The sequence below is a fragment of the Ptychodera flava genome, chromosome 22 (genome assembly GCF_041260155.1).
Source record: "Ptychodera flava strain L36383 chromosome 22, AS_Pfla_20210202, whole genome shotgun sequence".
In the NCBI taxonomy this organism is placed as follows: domain Eukaryota; kingdom Metazoa; phylum Hemichordata; class Enteropneusta; family Ptychoderidae; genus Ptychodera; species Ptychodera flava.
The window spans coordinates 34,692,257-34,712,258 of record NC_091949.1 but is presented as its reverse complement, the minus strand read 5'-3'; the positions used below and the strand labels follow the sequence as shown (position 1 = coordinate 34,712,258).

The following is a 20,002-nucleotide window of genomic DNA, read 5'->3' as shown; positions in this document are numbered from 1 at the left end:
GTATCGTATATCCTGTTTAACAGTCAAGTTTACTTTGACTTCTGCAACCTTACCTTTTATCAGTAGAAATCTGCCATGTTGAAAATATGGGCAACCACCTGACTTTAATGACTAACTTAGGTGGCGAAACTGTATTGAAGGTAATGAGAATCAAAAATCAGCACTCAAAAATCTGTTATTGAGAAACATCTCTGTTATTGAGAAAACATTCAGATATACAACTTTTTTTCAAAAAAATCATGAAAAATTATCCACTTGATGTTTACAATATTTTATTTTAAAAAATCTCCACAGTGAACTTACCACGGAAGTTCAGTTAGTAAAACAACTTTACTTAAACAGATATTGCAGTACAGTATTGATTGTTTCAAGCAGAATAAGACAAATGTAATTCTCGATGTTTGCCTTCGTTGATATAATTGCTGTTAACAATTTTTTCATTAATGTAAGATGTAGTTTTAACAGCCTCACAATTTTTAAAAACACTTTGATCTTGGTTAAAAGGAGAGAAAATTACGAAAAATGAACAACTTAGGGGGGCAAGGATTGGCAAGAGAACTGGGCCCATGATTGGCTGGAACACAATCAACATAACATTTGGGGTTATGGTTGGATTGTCTCAACATTTAAAGGCAAGAAAAACATGATGATAGTAAAAGATCTTCATTCTTTGAATTTTGATCATGAATATTGATAATGGTTGAGAGTTTTACTCTCTTCATTGCACAGTTCACTGAATTAGTGGAGTATATAGTCTTGCTCTGGCAGGGTACCTTGTTCCAATTATTTCAATTTCATAGCTTCCTGACGTAACATACTCGTTCGGGACCACGTTGTGCTGACCCGTTTTTGGATTCACATTGCTGACCCATCCGATGCAAACCATTTTATCCAGAGTGAATCCATATCCGATTGACGTTGTCATGCCGGTGAATTGTCCATTCCGATATATCGGATCATTTCCCCACGGCCAGATGTGTGAATCCAAGTCGTGATCCTCCAATAGAAACATTGCTAGCCTCCTTTTCACACCATTCTCTTTCTGTGCTGCCAACACGTGTCTCCCAAGAAAATCACCTTCCTGGTGATGAAAAAATACCGAAAATTGCAACACATAATGCAGGCCACTGAATTATCTGCAGAGTGCAAATCAGTCTGCTAAAATCTGCATAAGATTGCAAACCTGTATATGATTGTTGCTAAGAAATACATGCATGTAAAGATAAGATATGGACACCCAAATGACCACAAAGAAAGTTGAAATCTAATTTTGATTTTCACCAAAAGTATAGCTAATTTATTGATATACAAGATATGAATTTGTTAAAATATGAGAAAACCATAGACTTACCTTCTCTAGCCCGACCTGGAATGGTCGACCAACCTCTAATGGTGTATGCATTGTGTGGAAATCTTGATACAGGAATGTGAGAAATTTTTCAATTCTAAGGTACTGGTAGGCATAGAAACCAACATCTTTGATTCTGAAATCATGTTTTCTTTCCATGAGTTGATCATACAGTGAGAGTGCCATCTGTTGAAGAAAGTAAAAATGAGTTTTACTTCTTTGAAATTGTTTGAAATTGTCAGTTCTCTCTACAGGAGAGCACCTTTGCAAACAATTGGACTGATTTGCAATGACCTAAAAGTTTCATTTACGCTAAGGTAAACATTTCTTGTAAATTTTTGTGAATATTTGGGACACAAATTACACAGGAATAGTGAAATTGACATTTGGCCCAATGTTGTGAGTGAAGAGAATCATATGTTGGTAGATCCATTAACAAAATGCAGAAATAAACAGAGCCTCAAAAAAAATGTTCTCTGAATTTCTGTTGGCAGAACCTTAAGTCACTTGCATGGTGCTATATTAAAAACCTAAAATTGTGATCACTGTTATTTTTTGATATCAAGTATCACAGCTATCTATCACCTGCAGGTTTATTCTCACCTAAATCTGAAGTGAACTCTAGAGGGCAGCATACTATAGAATGGCTGGACTGCCTCTTCACCACAATATTCATCTCCATATCACTTTATAATTATGCAAACTATTTTGTATAAAGGATCTGTTGTTGGGTTAATCTAATTTTGGCAAAGCACAGTGCGCCTTCCAGCCAGACAGATGGATGGAGGGATGATAAGCTTCCAATTACATGATTATCACAGACACAACGTAATACTGTAGACTCATCAAAAGTAATATAGTGTGAATCTTTCAAATTGAAGCTTACCTCATTTGGAATATATAGAACCCATCCTTTCTCTCCACAATGCGTCATTGCTAAGGCTCTAACATCACTGGCATATCCAATATCAATGACCTTGCATACAAAATTAAATAATATTATAAAATGTTAATTACATACAGGCTACATGAAAAGTAACATGGTGAAGATAATTTCACTGGACCAAAGTTTCAAAATAATGTGCTTTCATTTCTGATAAGGACAAGAAATGCTGTTTGTAAGATGTAATCTTTGAGAGTGTTCAGTTCATTCATTAACCCTTTACACCGCCATGGTTCAGTCAACCTCCATTGGCATTAATTGTGATGATGGACCAGTGCACACAGATATGGGGGTGGTATGACGGATGGAATCCCATTTGACAAACAATGTATGCTGCTAGGTGTATATAGATGAAACAAGGAATGGTAAAAGTTTTGGCAGTCAAGTCCTTTTGCAGTTATGCAAGTGATAGCTTTGCTATGTTTGAACTACATAACCTGAGTAGACTTATGGCTTATCAGGAGCTATTGACTCTTTACGCCACCAAAGTTCGATTCCCCCTCTATTGTTTACAACGAGTGGATATCCAGTAAATGGTCTTACAGTGCAATCTTGCTGAATCTGACAAGTTTTACTGTTTTTTTCAGCTGTTTGATTACTTTTAATATTTTGAGAGATTTTAGGATAAAAGTTGAGTGACTGGTATTGCTGATTAGTGAATTCTGGTCCTGACTAGAATTCAAATGTAAACAATAACAGTGCACTGTACATGTGTAGAAAGTGACGCTGTGTTCATAAGCTACATACTGGGTGTTTCAAAAGCCTTTTGGGAGACATGAAAAACATTGTTGAAGAAATGAATGAAAATTTTCTCTCTTGAAGAATCCATAGTGTTTTGAACATTGGTTGCCATACCTTTCCTGTGAAAGGCCTGAAGTGTGCACTATCAAGGGCAGTTGTTGTAAATTCCTGGAGAAGTTCTTGAGCTTTGGGTCCCATCACATTGAGAGCTGTGTACTCCTTTGTCACGTCTTTCAGAGAGATGGCACCAGAGTCTGGTAGGTGCTTTTTCAGCCACGAATGACAGCGTGTTCTTTGGAAGGATGGCGAGATAATGAAATAACTAGCCAAAGGGAGAAGAGAAAAGTAAAGGTCAAAGGTCAGGAATATAACGATTTGTAAAGTAAGTGAAAAACAGTACAATCTTCATCAAAATAAAATTTAAACTTATGTGACAGATCATAATTTTATTGCTTTTTAATGTAGGAAAAAAATACTGACAAATATTAAAGTTGTTATGTTCATTTCATTATGAACTGACCATTTGGCGCCCTCTACCATTATTTCAACATGTAATTTATTATACCATTCATAAATACGATACACTCAAACTAATATAATTCTAAATTGTCCAGAGATTCATCATCAGTAATGGACTAATTGTAAAGAGCTCCCATCAATTTTAGCAAGAAAGAAGACAAAAAATATGTCTTCCCTTTTCATACTCTATATGAAACCACAAAATTAACATTTGTCAATTATTTTGGAGGAAGTTCCATACAGTTGACACTGTTCCATATTAATCTATTTTTCTCAGAGAAACTTTAAGGTAGAATACACCTGGAGGACAGATGGGTTGACTTTAAAATTTTATGGTAAGGATTTGGTCTACTACTTGTGGGGGCTCCTGTTGCAGGTCAAGGGAAAAGACAGTTTTCACTGGCTTTTTTATGAAAATAGAAAATTCAATTTTTCCCCCATAGAGTTAACACAGGCATGGCGGCCATTTTGAATTTCAAGTGTCAGTTAAAATTGTGTAATTCATTTCCCTAGCCCCAAATTTTGCACGATGACCCCTGATATTTATCCTCGATTTTGAAAGGGAATTGTTTAAAATTTCCCTTTAGAGATTGTAAAGCCAAATTTGAAGCCATCAATTTTGAGGCATGTACTACCTGAATGAGATGACAAAACAAACTTACTCATTGCGTCCTAATCTGAAGATGCTGCAGTCATTCTCATATCCTCCAGTCTTATTCAACATTCCAGTGTGTACAATAGTACCAATCGGCTTGTTGATATCACTGCAGCATAGATACTGTAGTAGATTTGTAGCTTCATTACCTTTGGACTGCAAAAACAAATATTTTGATATCAATATTTATTAACCTAGGTTTTGCATGATATAGCGCATGGAAATTAATAGCAAAATACCAGCTTTTCTTAAGCTGCACTGCTAGCCTGGCTCCAAGCTGTGATTTTCAGTTGTGACTGAGAGTGTGCGACATTTTACGATGGACATGATCACAAAACCGCAGTTTATGCAAATGAGTTGAAAACAGAGGTGGTGGGAGGTAATGGCATCCATTGGTGTTGACTTGAATAATTATACATCAAAAGAAAAGTGCACAATATAATTTATAAATTTTGAATGGTAAAAATAAGATAAAATGCCATCAAAACATTTTTTTATTCACATCTGGTTGTGATATCATCATATCTCCTGAAGATTTAATATTGACAAAATTCATGCCGATAAGATCAGATAATTTGTGGTATTTCGCACACAGTTGATTTTACTCGCATACACTAAAGTGAAAATCTACAGCTTTACCCAGAAATGCAAGTATTGTCTGTTAATTGACTACTTATCACCATTTTCAAAATTGATGAGCTAATTTGTCAATTACATAGGAATACAATTAACCATAGACCCTCCAAAAAAGGTCTATGAATTAACCATTATCTTCTTTCTTTGAAAGGTCAAAGTTTACCTTTAATTCAAATTTAGCAAATGAACTCATGTCAAACATCCCAACATCTTCCCTGCAAGCTTTGTACTCTCTCTTCACAATTTCAAGCCAAGATGGCTTCCCAAATATTCCATGATTTGTGTAGCTTTCTTCAATGAAGTCGTCTGTGAAAACAACAGAAAACATACATACGTACAGATATACACTCAATCCTAATATAGTTCCCCCATCCTATACGTACATACAGCAAATGGCAGCTAAAAATTGTTTGATCAACACAGGTATATGGCATACATTTTTTGCTCACGTGTTGACACACGTGAGCATATGTCGCAGCGATGTCTGTCTGTCTGTCCGTCTGTCTGTCTGTCTGTCTGTCTGTCTGTCTGTGTGTCTGTCCGTCTGTGTGCTCAATATCTCAAAAACAGCTCATCAGCTCAGAATCAAATCTGGTACATAGATTCAATTTGCAGATGGCGAGAACTGATTAGTTTTTGGTAGGTGTGGCTTGCTTACTTTTTGCTCATTAGCATAATTAATGATTTTAGAAAAAACAGATATATTGTGACAACGACTGCACAAAATTTGATGAGATTTGCTACAAATGTTGATCTTACCAAGATATATCAGCTGTGAAAGATATGAAGGGGTGACATAAAAGATAATGGATAATTTGCATATTTAATGAACTTTCCTAATTAGGGATATATATCTGATTTGACTTGATCAAAATTGACAAAACTTGGTATGTATCTTGAAGATACTATGATTTAACATTATTGAAAGTCATTAAGCATTTTTACTTCATCAAACTCTTAATTTGCATATTTAATGAACTCTTGAAATTAGGGATATTTATTTGACTTGACTCGACCAAAATTGATGAAACTTGCCATGTACATTGAAGATACTATGATATAACATTGTTGAAAGTCATTAAGCATTTTCACTTCAGCCAAATACTTATTTGCATATTTAATAAACTTTCCTAATTAGATATATAAATCTGAATGGACTTTACCAAAATTGATGAAACTTGCTATGTACATTGAAGATACTATGATATAACATTGTTGAAAGTCATTAAGCAGTTTTACTTCAGCCAATTCCTTATTTCCATATTTAATGAACTTTTTTAATTAGATATATAAATCTGAATGGACTTTACCAAAATTGATGAAACTTGCGATGTACATTGAAGATAATGTGATATAACATTGTTGAAAGTCATTAAGCAGTTTTACTTCAGCCAATTCCTTATTTCCATATTTAATGAACTTCACTAATTAGGGATATATATCTGAATGGATTCGACCGAAGTTGATGAATCTTGCTACATATATTGAAGATACTATAAAACAACATTATTAAAAGTCATGAAACTTTTTTACTTCAGCCAATTCCTAATTTGCATATATAATGAACTTTCCTAATTAGGGATATTTATCTGTATTGACTTGACCAAATTTGACAAAACTTGCTATGTACATTATAGATACTATCGATTCCGTATTTGCAAATTTAATGAATTTTCCTAATTAAGGATATTTATCTGTCTTGACTAGACCAAAGTTGACGAACTGCTTTGTACATTAAAGATACTATGATACAACATTATTGAAAGTCATTTAACATTTTTACTTCAGCCAATTCATAATTTGCATATTTAATGAGAACATTTCAGTCAATTCCTAATTTGCATATTTTAATGAACTTTCCTGATTGGGGATATATACTTGGATTTAAAATTAATCTGTGGTGAATATTATTCATTATGTTGATCATAACACTTTAAATGAAGTTGCAAACATGTGGCAAAGGTTCAAATTTACACATAACTGTAACATACAATTAAACACGTGAGCATTTTCAGTTCATATCTGGTTGGTAAAGGAACTGAAGTCACAGTCGTCACATACTATGAAAACTTGGTCAGTTACAAGAAGTGGTTCATAATCAAAATCACTTGGCTAAATCACAATCCGTAAAAAACAATGGTTCAATATACTCAGCTAAATTGATAAAATTTTTCTGATTGTAACCCCTGCACGCACTAGAGTTCATAAAGTACTCACACACACATACTTACTATCATTCATCAGACACAAACTCAAATCAAAGCAATATATACATATCTAAACTGGGCTTCAGACAGCCAAAGGGACAATTCTGTCCACCAGCAGAACTATCAACCCAGGGTAGGATTTGAACCAGATTTGAACTCACAATGTACAGCACCTAGAAAGCAGTTACCACGGAAATGGATGAAACTAAAGCAGTTACCATGGCAATGGATGAAACTTGCCTGATTCTTCTCCCCTAACATAGAGAGGTCTTTCCCAACCTGCCCTCTCTCCGAACATCGCACCAGCCGCTTCTAGTCTTGGATACAAAGGAGAGCAGTGAAGTTTCCTGGCTGTACTGTACTGTTTATATGGATGTGGAATTCCGTACGCAGCACCTGAAATTCAAACAATAAACATTACAACAATAATATTTATTTTATTAAAATCAGAGCTGGTGAGGTGGAGTACAGGAGGTCAGGGGTTCCAATTATAAGGTACCCAGCTGAAAAAACTATTCTAATCATAAAAATCATTTACAGTTTTTTTGTCAGAGGCGTATTGCTAATCGTACTGTGACCACCAGAATAGCTGACATCTCTCCACACATTGTCTCATATATAGCAAAGTATAGTTTCACAAACTTTCTAAAGGACCGTAGAATTTTAAAAAATATATACCCTTGAGCTACTTGACACTAACCTTACCTATTTTCTCATCAGGTGATTTGTTCTGGCAAATTACAACACAGAATGATCACATGATGGGCTATACAATGTTTTTATTTGTCTGTGTGGAAGAGACAGGTTTTTGCCAACCTGTAATGCATTCAAAATTGCTATCAGTAATCTGACAACACAAAACATGATGAATATTGAAGGCGAATGTTTCATCTACGTTTTGTTAGAGGAACTTTGCAAGGGGAAAGAAATATTACACTGTACAATGAGACCCCGGGATTAGAAAACGTGCCTTTAAGTACATACCAACCACTTCTCTGACCCTGTCCCTAAGGAATGCTTTGTTGTTGTGAGTCTGGCAGAATCTCTTGATGTCAACGGGTGAGGTGTCAAATGCTGGTTGGCCGTTGACTATCCAATCAGCGAGAATCTGACCCATGCCACCGCCCAATCCAATGCCAGATGAATTATAACCAGCGGCTACGAAGTAGTTCTTGATCTGAGGAATGGAATGAACAGGGCTGAATTTCAAATGATTTCATTATTCTATCATTCATCTGCATACAGCAACAAACAATACTGATGACACATAATCTTGATTTTGAATGGGTTGTTTCAATGCCTACCATCACTAGGTAAGGCAGAATGCACATCAAGGACATATATTTGGAATCTCAAAATTTTCAATACTTTTCTGGTCTACCACTTGAGGGCGCTCATTTTGACGCTCTTGGAATAAAATAAAGTATTTTACATTTTTTGAAGCCAAAAAATTCAATTTTTGCACATGTAGTTAACATAGGGATGGTGGCCATTTTGAATTTCAACAGTCGGGAATTTTTGTGTTTCTACTACCAAATTTTGCACAGTGACCTATGATTTTTATTCTTCAGTGATTTAATACAACAAGGAACAGTTATGGTAGTTTAAAGGTTCCTTGAAGAAACTTTGAGCAAAAATTTGAATATTTAAATTTTGAGGCACGTACTGAAAGCATATCCTACTTCAGACAGTGTTAGGGACATGTCACCTTAGCTCCAAATTAATCTAATGTATAGCTACTTCATTTATTTTTCTAGTTTACTGCTAGAAATGAAAAAAACAAGTACCAATTCATGTACTTCTATTCTGTTAGGTATACAAGTATTTCAGAAATTTTCAAGATATGAACAAATTGACTATTCATGGCACCTGTGTCAGCACGTCAAGTAACTTAGCATACCTCTGGTACTTCACCAACTAGCATCTTGGTGTCTGGAGTAAAGCTTTCCGGACCAACAAACAATTGCCGGACCTCAGCTTGGCCGAGAGCAGGAATGCGCTTCAACATGTTGTTGAGCATCGGTTCTGAAATTTTAAAAAATATCAGAGCAGAAATTGTAGAAAATGTAACAATTACCAAAGTTTGATACTACAGTTTAAATGGTATAAGTGAATTTCATTTGTCATCTCAGTATCAGTCAATACCAGCCGTTAACGTTTAATATTTGGGAACAAAAGTCTAAATTATATAGGTCAATTTCCCTGGATGACTGTCTGTACACACAAATCTACTTACGGAAGTGATCCCAGTCTTCAGGTAGCATTCCAAATTCATAACTTTCCGGAATGCCGTCATAGAAGACAGGTTTAGCATTGGGCTCAAAAGCTCCAGCCAGCAGCCCACCAGACCACTCTTTGGCATACAAACAACCATCCTCATCACGAAGTACTGCAATTAAATTTTAAAAAACAATTTTGTGAATTTAATATTTTTTATTTGTTTGTGCTGTTAGTTCTCTTATCTTGAAAGCTAAATAAACAAATAATGAAATAAGTAATCAAGTAAACAAATAAGGAAATAAATAAAGGTGAAATCAGACATTGAACAGAATTACTGGATGGTATCAATGACCTTTGAACTTACTTGGTAGGTTGGAAGTGTCAACATCTACCAATGGTTTGGTTACCAAGTAGTAATGTTCACAAGGGTGAAGAGGTAGGCTGACTTTTGGACGGCTAACCAAACCAATGTCTCTTGCCCACTACAATAATGGTGAAAAGGTGACGATAACATCATTGAATCAATCAGGGGACAATCTGAGTCAAGAGTCTAAGGGGAGGGGGAGTAAGGGATGGGAAGGTTGGTGGAGGCGATGTTTATGACAGAGGTTATGATCAAATGTTTCTGTGATTTCTCTCAGGTATGACATCATTCATTCTCCCTGAGTGGAAGGGCAGACATTTTGTGTTGAAGACCAAGATATAAACAGTGACTCACAGCAATACAAAATAGCTACCCTTGAGTGGCTGCCATAGCAACAAGAACAAGCTAGATAGTTAGTCTTACCATTCCTCCACAATTCACCAGGTATTCACACTTGATGTGGCCTTGGTCAGTTTGCACTCCATATATCCTACCACTGGCAGTGAAAATCTTTTGCACGTCTACTTTTTCATAAATTTTGACTCCTAGAGAAATTAAAAGCAAATTTTCAAGAAGAACAAATTGAAAATGAATGCACTTTAACCTTGACAATCACATGTATAATTTATCTGAAAACTTATCAAATGTTAACTTTTTCTTGGTTCAAGGTTTTTGTTTACCTTTTCGTGTGGCAGCCCTGCCTAGTGCCTGACACACATCTGATGGATTGACAGAACAATCATCTGGTATCCAAATAGCACCCTGTAGGTCGTCAGTGCGTGCCAATGGATGATACTGTGCAATTTCATTGGGTCCAAGGATTTCTGCTTCCATGCCTGCAAGTCTACAATTTTTATCATGATGTGAAAACAAACATGCAACACTGACAGGATGAATATGTATTCATTAGGATACTGCTTGAAGTTTGAGCAAGACAAGGAACCGAAAACACATTTTTTATTAGCTGCAAATGCGACTCATCAGGGTCAAGTATAAGTGGGTGTCTATCACATGGAAATACACATTGTTACGCATAGTATGTTTATGAAAATGCTTCAACCAAATAATGCATATTTACCATGTACCGAAGGTTTCAATAAAGTTGGTTCAAAGCTTATTTATGCTTTAATGTTGTTTTTGATGATATTTCCCTCCAGTTTTGCCACACATTATCTTATGTTATAAACTTAAATTTACACCATTCGCATTGTTTCAAATCTCAATGAAAAGACAATATTAACAACAGACAAGCAACTTGGAACTTTTATAGTGGGTAGAGGGCAATGCCAAACTTGTCATGGCATCAGAACAAGCGGGGCCGACTATTTAATTTCTTACACAACTATACTTTTATCAATTCTGTTTGTGATCATGCCACATTGACCTCTGACATGTAATATCATGCCTCAGTACTACAACTTTTTTAACGAACAAAAAATTAAACAATATAATCTCAAAAAGAGTGTACTTTGTCCCCCTTAAAATTGGAAAATTTATGAGACATTTGACAATGTCCATACAGTAACAGATATAACAATAAGGTCCCTAGAAAGCAGTTTATGTGGATGATGTCTGGGCTTTGCATTGGCAGTTTTATTGAGAGTCAGACTGGATTTGAATGGAGCGCTGCTCAGTGACCTAAATTAAGAGTGGAATTTAGACACACCTTACATGGGCTACCCTCTTCAGATGAGATAACATTCTGTCTTTGGTCTGGGCTGTGAAAACAGCTCCACACTGCTTGAAACCTGTCAAAATAGTAAAAAATATGTTCAATTTTACATACTTGAAAAAGTTCTCTGCAGAGATGACCCCATCTCGAGAGGAGTTGCTGCTAAATTTTGTCCAATCTACACATATTAACATTATGATACAAGGCGTCTGTTGTGGATGGATTTGTAGGCACCTAAGGGGCTGTCGATAATAAAAGCTGACGCACAAGAAACGTAATTCCTTCATTTTACTTGAAACCCCCTCCCTCCCCCCTCAAAACGAAAGTTCTTATGCGAAATCAATTTCGTACTATGATGCCGTTTCTGACAAACCCACACGCACCTCTCTGATCTGCACGCCCATGAAAAAATACAGGAAGTGCACATATAAACCTCTACTTTACTCGTTTCACTTTTTAAGACACAGAACATTTTAATGTATTTCGCACATAGGAAAATGTTTCATGTACATGTTTCACGTTGAATAAGCATACAAGTTTTTAATTCTCATTCATGTCTTTTCTTTGTCTTTTTTGTCCCCTATTTTGTGGTCATTCTGTTTTCGATGAACGTGAAGGTAATATTGTGTTCTTGCTGCAAAGTTGCACTTTGAAACAATAGACGAAAATCCTTATGCAATTTTGACGCACACAAAACGAAATGAGCTTTTATCCCCTCCCCCCCAAAATAAAAGAATTACATTTGACGTGTGTCAGCTTTTATTATCAACGGTCCCTAAATCATATTGCAGATTGGAGTAAAATATATGCATATCTGCGTAAACCTGTTACAATGCAGTGTCTGCAAACTCTGATGGACAAAAACCAGCAACCATGCTTGGCATATATTTTCAAGAGGTACATCCCAAAATGCTCCATTTTCAGCAAAATACCAATGCTATATGTGACACAGCAGCTGAGATGGCCCAACTCTTTTTGCTAAAAATGTACATATGCAAATTTATGCAAATATGTACAACACTCAATTTGGGAATCCCAGGGAAGCTACATTCCACATTTAGAAAAGATGTTGCGATTGGAAACAAGGAAAACTTGCCCCCTGATTTGCATATGCAAATGTCATCATAATTTGAAGGAAATCTAATAAGGTCTCTCTGTAAATTGAAACAAACCAAATTCATTTGATTGAAAACATCAAAAATTTAAATATGCAAATTTCATGCTAATTTTGATAAATATTAAGTTTTACCAAAAATCATTAGGGGATGACTGCATTAACTTGCATGGTACCTGAAACCCGAGTCCTTGCCTGAGCAACTCGGGTGAGAAACAGAAGACTTTTAATCCCCAAGGTGTGAATGTTCCATTGTTATCTTTATCTAATCCAGGAAAGGCATGGTCTGTGAAATTGATCCTCTAGGGTAGTAGGGTATTCCTAAGTTAATGGAGCCTTCCCGTAATGTGAGAATATTACTCAAAAAATTGACAGACAAATGCCAAACTTCATCATGATTTGAACAGAACTGAAGGAAGTCATCACTGGAAACTTACAGAACAAAGTTTGATTGCTTTTGGGCAAACAGTTTCAAACAAGATTTTTGAAGAATAGTGAGCAAAATTTAACTGAAAAAATTATCAAAACTTTAAATGTGCAAAGTTCATGTAAATTTCTATTAACTTGACAAGGCATCCTTAAGAAGCTGCACATTAAATTTGAAAGATGATCGACTGATGGTTTCAATGAAGATTTACCAAAACTGAGAAAATTGGCCATAAAATTACATATGCAAATTTCCTTGTGACTTGAATACCTCCAAGTTTGGTCATCCTGAGTGACTTGTAAACCAAAGATGAAAATGTTGTGAGCAGCTGTTTCTGAGGTGAAGTGCAGTGTTGTTAGTGGACAATGGTCAAGATGGCCAGTCAGTCAGTCAGTCGACATGGTCATAAACTCAGTCAACATTGTCATGAGTCGGCACTGTTAATGTCTGGCTTATCGACAAATTCTGTGTACACTTTAGAAGAAAACGTGTGATGAACATGCAAGTGTAAACGGCCAACCTGAAAGACCTGTAAGCTTTCTGACATGGGAGCTAAACAATGGACCAAGGTCACCTAAAGTTTGAAGTTTATCACTATGGGATCCTGAGGTTCCACTTGTCTACAGTCACAGGAATTTTGGTGTCCTGTACTGACAAACTTTTCAGGGTTACTATCAGGTTGTTATATTTTGATATCAACTGATCCCAAAAGGTACATGTGATACATGCCTTACAGTAAACAGGAGCTAAAACACAATTTTTTTCGTCAAAAAATGTAAACTTAGGCCAAAAAAAAAAAAAAAAAGCTGTTCAACGGGCGGGATGACTTCAAAGTTGGGTAGGTAGGTCGGATTTTTTTTTTTTTGGATTTTTTTTTTTTGGTTTTTCTTGAACAGAACATATAATATAAACACTTTTTGTGTGTTTCATGCTTTTTCTTAGTCACATAACATATACTGGATATGTTGTTTAGTACGTTCATGATTTTTTCAATTTTTTGTTGACATGGGTTGGTTGTCTCAGAACAGCTTCTTTGCCTTCACTTCTACAGTTCAATCTACAGGTGCCGCCAACTGGTATGAATTTCTCAAAATCATCACAAAACCTGTTTTGAAGGCTGATATACTGATTTTTAGCTCCCATAGCAATATGTATATATGGCAATGGAAGCTATTCTTATAGGCTAGGGAAATGTCTGTATGTCTGTATGTCTGTATGTCTGTGTGTCTGTATGTCTGTATGTCTGTATGTCTGTCCGTCAACATCAAAAACTCCAAAACCGCTGCACATTTCATCTTGATATTTGGTGTGTACATGGATGATGGGCTGTAGATGAGATTTTGTTCAAATGAAGTTGTCATTGCCAAAAATATGCAAATTAAGTGAAAAAATTGACGCTATTTTTCTTATTTTTGACCCTGACCTAAAACTTGGAGGGGAAAGTGAGAGCTGTTAGTAACTGCCCTCCCACTGGTATACACCGAAAATGCGCCTTCCCACTGAATTTTGATGCCCACTGCCCTCCGGTATCTACAGTCTCCCCGCTCCCCACAACAATTCAAGCTCCCTGCTGCCCTCTCCCTACTACCGAAATTCCCCATTGCCAACTAGATGCCCACTATGCAACCCAGATCAACACAAAAACATGCAAGCGGTTAGCAGTATACCTTGGAACATTGCTCCCCTCTAAGTTAGGTTCTATTAAGCACGCCTCTTTCCCCTCCCTCTAGGCTCTACGTATTTTCCGGTGCCCACTGTAAAAAACTTTCTCCCCGCCCGCTGAAAGTAATGAAATTTCTTCCCCGCCCTCAGTAAATATCGATATTTTCTCTCTGCCCGCTGATTAGTTTTGAAATCTGCCCACCCGCTGAAAAACTTCGCATGAACACCTTTTTGCACGAACAGCTTCGTTGGCGGCACCTGAATCTAACGGAGCTAATTTCTGTGTTGGTGTCACCAGCCATATGAGCACGGTGCATTCCAACCAAAACTCGCGACTCAGAAACTGACAGGTCAACCCCGGGGATGTCCGGGGTGACGTCGTCGAGCAAGGGAGCGAAATAAGACCATTCGTCCTGTGTCTAAGTCAAACAAATGTCACAAGGTTGACTCCTTGTGCATTCTCGACAACGGAAACACAAATCATGTCTGTCCTGCAGTGAGAACTGCTGCTTACAATCACACATTCGATAGGAGAAAGCCATGACGAAAATCGGAACGAGTGATGACTCAAAGAACAATAAAGAATTTTCAAGGAACACTGAAAACAGGAACACTAGAAAACATAGACTGTACAACCACTCGGACGTGAAATAAACGCCAGTGAAACAATACAGTACAGAGTGTCTAAGCTATACGGAACACATGGCGTAATAGTTTATTTTCCACGGCGTATTAACCCTGCCCTTCACCTTGACCAAATGTTTGTGATGCGCTTCCACCGTTACTCTTCAAATCATAGCCTGTATCAATCTCACTCAAGTCGATGTCATCGAAAATGTGAAGGTCATTCATCTTACATACAGATGTTCACTGAATAACATCTCCGCGTTTCTTCAGATTCGTAAAGATTTCGGGAAAAAAAAAAGAAAAATGTGGAGTGGTCCAAATATGGGTCGGTCGGGCCCGTTGAACAGATAATTTTTTTTTTCTCGCCTTATGCATGCACATTCGGTATGATTGATTGCCACAAAGCAAACACATATATCACAGATTCTTATCAACATCAAAGATTACAGATATTTGCAAAATCGCTGATGCTTTAAACTTTCTTTAAAAAAGACATTAGTGCAAAACATATCACGTAACAGACACATAATCACATTCCGGGTAATGAAGGTTTTCGAAAATAAGAAAATCACATTCGCTGAGGATTCAAAAAATGGAAAAAAAAGATTAACATTTGGTAAAGATGACATACATCATGCTTCCACGGAAACAGTTGTCTGGTGAGGCAATGTCATAATGAATTATGTGTATCCAAGGACATGATGGCTACATCTCGCATTATTTTGATGACATGGAGTTTGCTAGTTGTTATTAAACAGTTACCTCACAACGGTCTGATCATAAAAAAGGTAACACTGAGAAAACAACTCATACAATGTCAGTCGGAATGGACTCGGGAGTAAAACTTTTCTTTTCCTGTAGAATGTACATCTTTGACAGATTTATGAACTCTCAAAATTTTCTTTTCAGGTCAAAGCTGCAGAGCATCGCATACTCATTTTCAAACATTTATGAGAAAATTAAATTTTCACTAATAATATCATTTATATCATGGAAATCTGGAGGGGCGGGCAAGGGATAACACATTTTTGAATTTAATATAACATTACGGTGATTTAATTTGCTTTTCTGATATTCATTCTCAATCATAAAAATGAGTCGTAAGTTTTCATGAGCAGTGTATAAGCAAAAGCTCAAAACCTTCATATTTTGGATGTGTTGATCATCCTACCTTAAATGATGCAGAGATTTTTTTAAGTTACCTGTGGCCATGCCGGTGATATTTTCAAGAGATTCATACAACTGACAGCTTATTTTGGCACACTCTGATTCTATGCTTGTGCCTCGCAATCTACGAATATTACCAGCGGCATGCCATGTTGTACCACTTGTCATGCTGCAAAACAATATGAAAAATATAAAGAGGTATGTGAAGTGGAAATTGCTTCAAAAAAGGTTGAAAATCAACTATACCTACATTGTTGGAAATTTAAATACTAGTAACCAAATATGGTGAGGGTTGAGAGCATACAAAATTTCAAAAATTTGATTCACAGTCCCTCAATGCGAGACTGAGATTATGGAGGGACTGTGAGTCAATTAAAAAAATTCGGAATTTGGTGCGGATCTCAAGTTCGTTTTCAAAGTCAAAACTGTCTCATTGTCGAACTTTTCAATTTCGTTTGGTGCGTTTCCTGCACAGGAACATTTACATGTAGAAGTTAAGGTAGTATGCACCTCGAAAGTGAAAGACTTAAACTTTTGCTCTAACTTTCCTCAAGGGATCTTTCAATCATTCTCTTTCAAAATCAAGAATAAAAACAGGGGGTTACCATGCAAATTTTTGTACTAGAGAAACAAATTACCCAAGATTTAATGATATTAGAAATTCAAAATGGCCGCCATCCCTGTGTTAACTCTATGGAGAAAAATAAAAATTTTCGAATTTCGAAAAACTAAGCCAGTGAAAAGTTCTCTTTCACCAAGAGCTTTAAAATGAACCCCCACATGTGGTATTTCATAAGACTTAAGAGAATTGTAAAAGTTTGAGAGTCCGAATGTCTGTCCCCGAGGTGCGTTCTACCTTAAGTTAAATTGGCATCTATAAACACAGGTATATATTTCAACTGGGCTGATAAATGAACATGGTCACACATTTCAGTTATCCTACATCGTAAAATCAAATGAATAGCACCATGTACTGATGATGAAAACAAATGAGATATGTAGAGCATATTAGATCACGTGGCCTTTCCTACTCTGTGAATACCACAGTCACTATTCCGCCCTTGGACTATGCGCCCCATAGACGTTTGTACATATGCCTTTTCTCAGGTATATGTACACACGTCTATGGGGCGTATAGTCCAAGAGCGGAATAGATCGCAGGGGACTGTGGTGAATACGCTAGTGCAAAGTAATTTGACAATTTGATAGATACTTGTTTAATTTTGACCTCATTTTTTCTAGGTAATTCAACAATTTTCAATACTTTTGACCTGCCATCGAATCAATAGTTCATTGAGATAACGTAATTCGAAGGCAAGTGCGCTGGTATTTATCTTCCGCGCATAGATGTTCTCTTTACATTAATTAGTCCCAGATGGGTTGGATCAACATTGATCGTTAGAACCTACCGTCCTTTCTCAAGAACAACGACATCGTTCCATCCCAGCTGGGCAAGGTGATAGGCGACCGAACAACCACTGATGCCAGCCCCGATCACAACTACGCGGGCTGATCTTGGAAGCTGTTGACTGCTAACGTCTTCTGCCAGCGAAGAACACGATCTTCTTGGCTGACTCAGGTGGGTTTGCAAACCCGCTGTTGACAGAGTCCTTGCACATCTGAGCCTTGCAATGCAACTTTGAGATAATGTCCTGTGGTCGCATTTTGTTGACAGGTGTAAGACTTGCCGAAGCGAGTTTAGATTCGGACTTACGGCACGCATACTCTGTAACATCATATCAGTCAAAAGGTGAGATTTTCACCCTAAAAAAGCTAATGAGAAGCAGTTTCTATTGAGTGCCCACGGGTCTGAGCAAACCGGGTCGCAGTGATGGTACCCACATTCGATCGGCCGAGGGTGTTTTCAGTTCTTCAGTATATTCACCTGATTCATAGAGGTAAGTCAGCTGACTCCATCTAAATAACCGCTATCTACTACTCTAGCCAATCTGCACAGTATTGGTATTGCCTCGCGGTCCTACTCATTACTGCCCGGGTGTGCGTTGCTAGGTTTACCATGGGAGGTAGCACACGATACGGAGGGACGGACGCGGGCGCGCGTTAAAAAGTAGAACCCACACTCCCTCCCATTCGTAATACTCCACGCTTATCAATAAAAACAAGCGATACGCATATCCAGAGTTGGTCACCTTATTGTGGTCAAAGTTCAAACAGGGTCAACTCAGAGTGCATGGAGAGCCGGGTGGATGGAATATTTGCATGCTCACCTTCCAAACCGCTCGTCACTTTTTAACATTTTATTATAAAGTTAATTTCATTTTATCTTTACAATTCAAGTTTAACGTATAAAATAACCAACATTTTTTTGGTTTGAGTTTCTATTTTTTGTCAGAAAGGTGAAGGAAAAGATCAACAACGCCCGTTACGGTTTTACCTTGATTTTAATTTTTTTCTCCTTTTGCATGCATTTGTTTTCCGAAAGAAACACGTTCATGATTTATAAATTTTTCTTTCAAAATATCACCATATCATATATTTAAATCAGACTACTTTTTGCCTTCATTCCCAGTGTTTCCATGCCATTACTATTGAGGAACTTAATTTTTCAAACCATTTCGTTTTTTCTATTGAAGTTGGATGTTTTGTAACTTTTCGTTTTGTTATTGAAGTTGAAAATTTTGTATTTTAATACCATCTGCTCTACATAATAAGAATAGCAATGACTAGAAAGTTACTTTTAATTTAATTTAATTTTATGATCTAATCTTTGTGTAAGTTTGCACAGATAAAGTTTACAAACTTTCAAATACCGTCTTTTGCATCATACTTTTGGACAAGAGTAATGAAACATACGCAGTCACTTTCAACAATACTGGGATATGCACTGCTACTACACATAGAGAACCATATGAAGCTGCTGGTGAAACATCTCGTGTAAGTCCAAATATTGATACGCCGCTCACTACCGATTTCTTATTACAACTAAACGAAATCAATACAAGACTTCAAAAACTGGAGAATATACATAAGAAAATTGAACATGTTGATGAAAACACAGAAGCGGTCAAGGTCTCCGTTGACTTTATGAATTCAATGTTCGAACAATTTAAAGCCAAAATAACTATCCTTGAAGACAACAACAAGAAACTAACTAAAACGAATGAAGAGTTAAAAGAAAGAGTAGAAAAGCTAGAAATTGACAAAGATGACCTCGACCAGTACATACGAAGAGACAACCTGGAAATACATGGCATTCCGGAGTCAGAAGGTGAGAACACAGAAGACATTGCTTTCAAAGTTTTGAAAGCAATAGATATTAACATATCAATGGGTGGCATCGATGTAACTCATCGCATTGGAACAAAAGCAAGAACCAACAACACACATAAACAACGTCATCGTCCCGTTATCGTGCGATTCAATAACATACATACGGTAAATAACATCTACAGTAAGAAGAAGAACCTAAAGAATATTACCGCAAGAAACCTCGGATACAAACAAACAAGCAAAATATACAAAAATGAAATCTTACACAGGCAAGAGGACCGCTTTTTGGCAAGGCGAAAGAGAAGATAAAACAAAGACAGTGGAAATTTCTGTGGACCCAAAATGGTAAAATTCTGGCCCGAAAAGACACAACTACACAAGTCGTGAACATTAACTGTAATAACGACATTTCCAAAATTGTATAACTGCTCACGTAAGTCTACATATTCTGTAGCTTGTTTTCTCTGTC

General features: G+C 36.7%; 1 protein-coding gene across 1 annotated transcript; it reads right to left on the bottom strand.

The window, feature by feature from the left end:
• Positions 1-255: 255 nt before the first annotated feature.
• On the bottom strand, positions 256-18,471 carry LOC139123279 (pyruvate dehydrogenase phosphatase regulatory subunit, mitochondrial-like). Its single transcript, XM_070689409.1, has 16 exons — positions 17,712-18,471; positions 16,338-16,471; positions 11,300-11,381; positions 10,314-10,477; positions 10,057-10,178; positions 9,634-9,751; positions 9,286-9,438; positions 8,950-9,074; positions 8,034-8,226; positions 7,290-7,445; positions 5,006-5,148; positions 4,214-4,362; positions 3,147-3,354; positions 2,235-2,324; positions 1,352-1,534; positions 256-1,081 (listed from the first exon to the last, which is right to left on the bottom strand). Exons 1-16 carry the CDS (start codon positions 18,038-18,040, stop codon positions 731-733), a joined length of 2,700 nt encoding a protein of 899 aa, XP_070545510.1. The 5' UTR covers positions 18,041-18,471; the 3' UTR covers positions 256-730.
• Between the last annotated feature and the right edge of the window lie 1,531 nt (positions 18,472-20,002).

Excerpts from the sequence above, each read along its gene's own strand:
- LOC139123279 (XM_070689409.1), bottom strand. The coding sequence starts at position 18,040 with ATGATGTTACAGAGTATGCGTGCCGTAAGTCCGAATCTAAACTCGCTT. Across the intron at positions 10,478-11,299 it reads AAGAGGGTAGCCCATGTAAG|ACTTGCAGGCATGGAAGCAG; the intron begins GTGTGTCTAAAT and ends TAAAAATTGTAG. Across the intron at positions 1,535-2,234 it reads TTCTATATATTCCAAATGAG|ATGGCACTCTCACTGTATGA; the intron begins GTAAGCTTCAAT and ends TTTCTTCAACAG.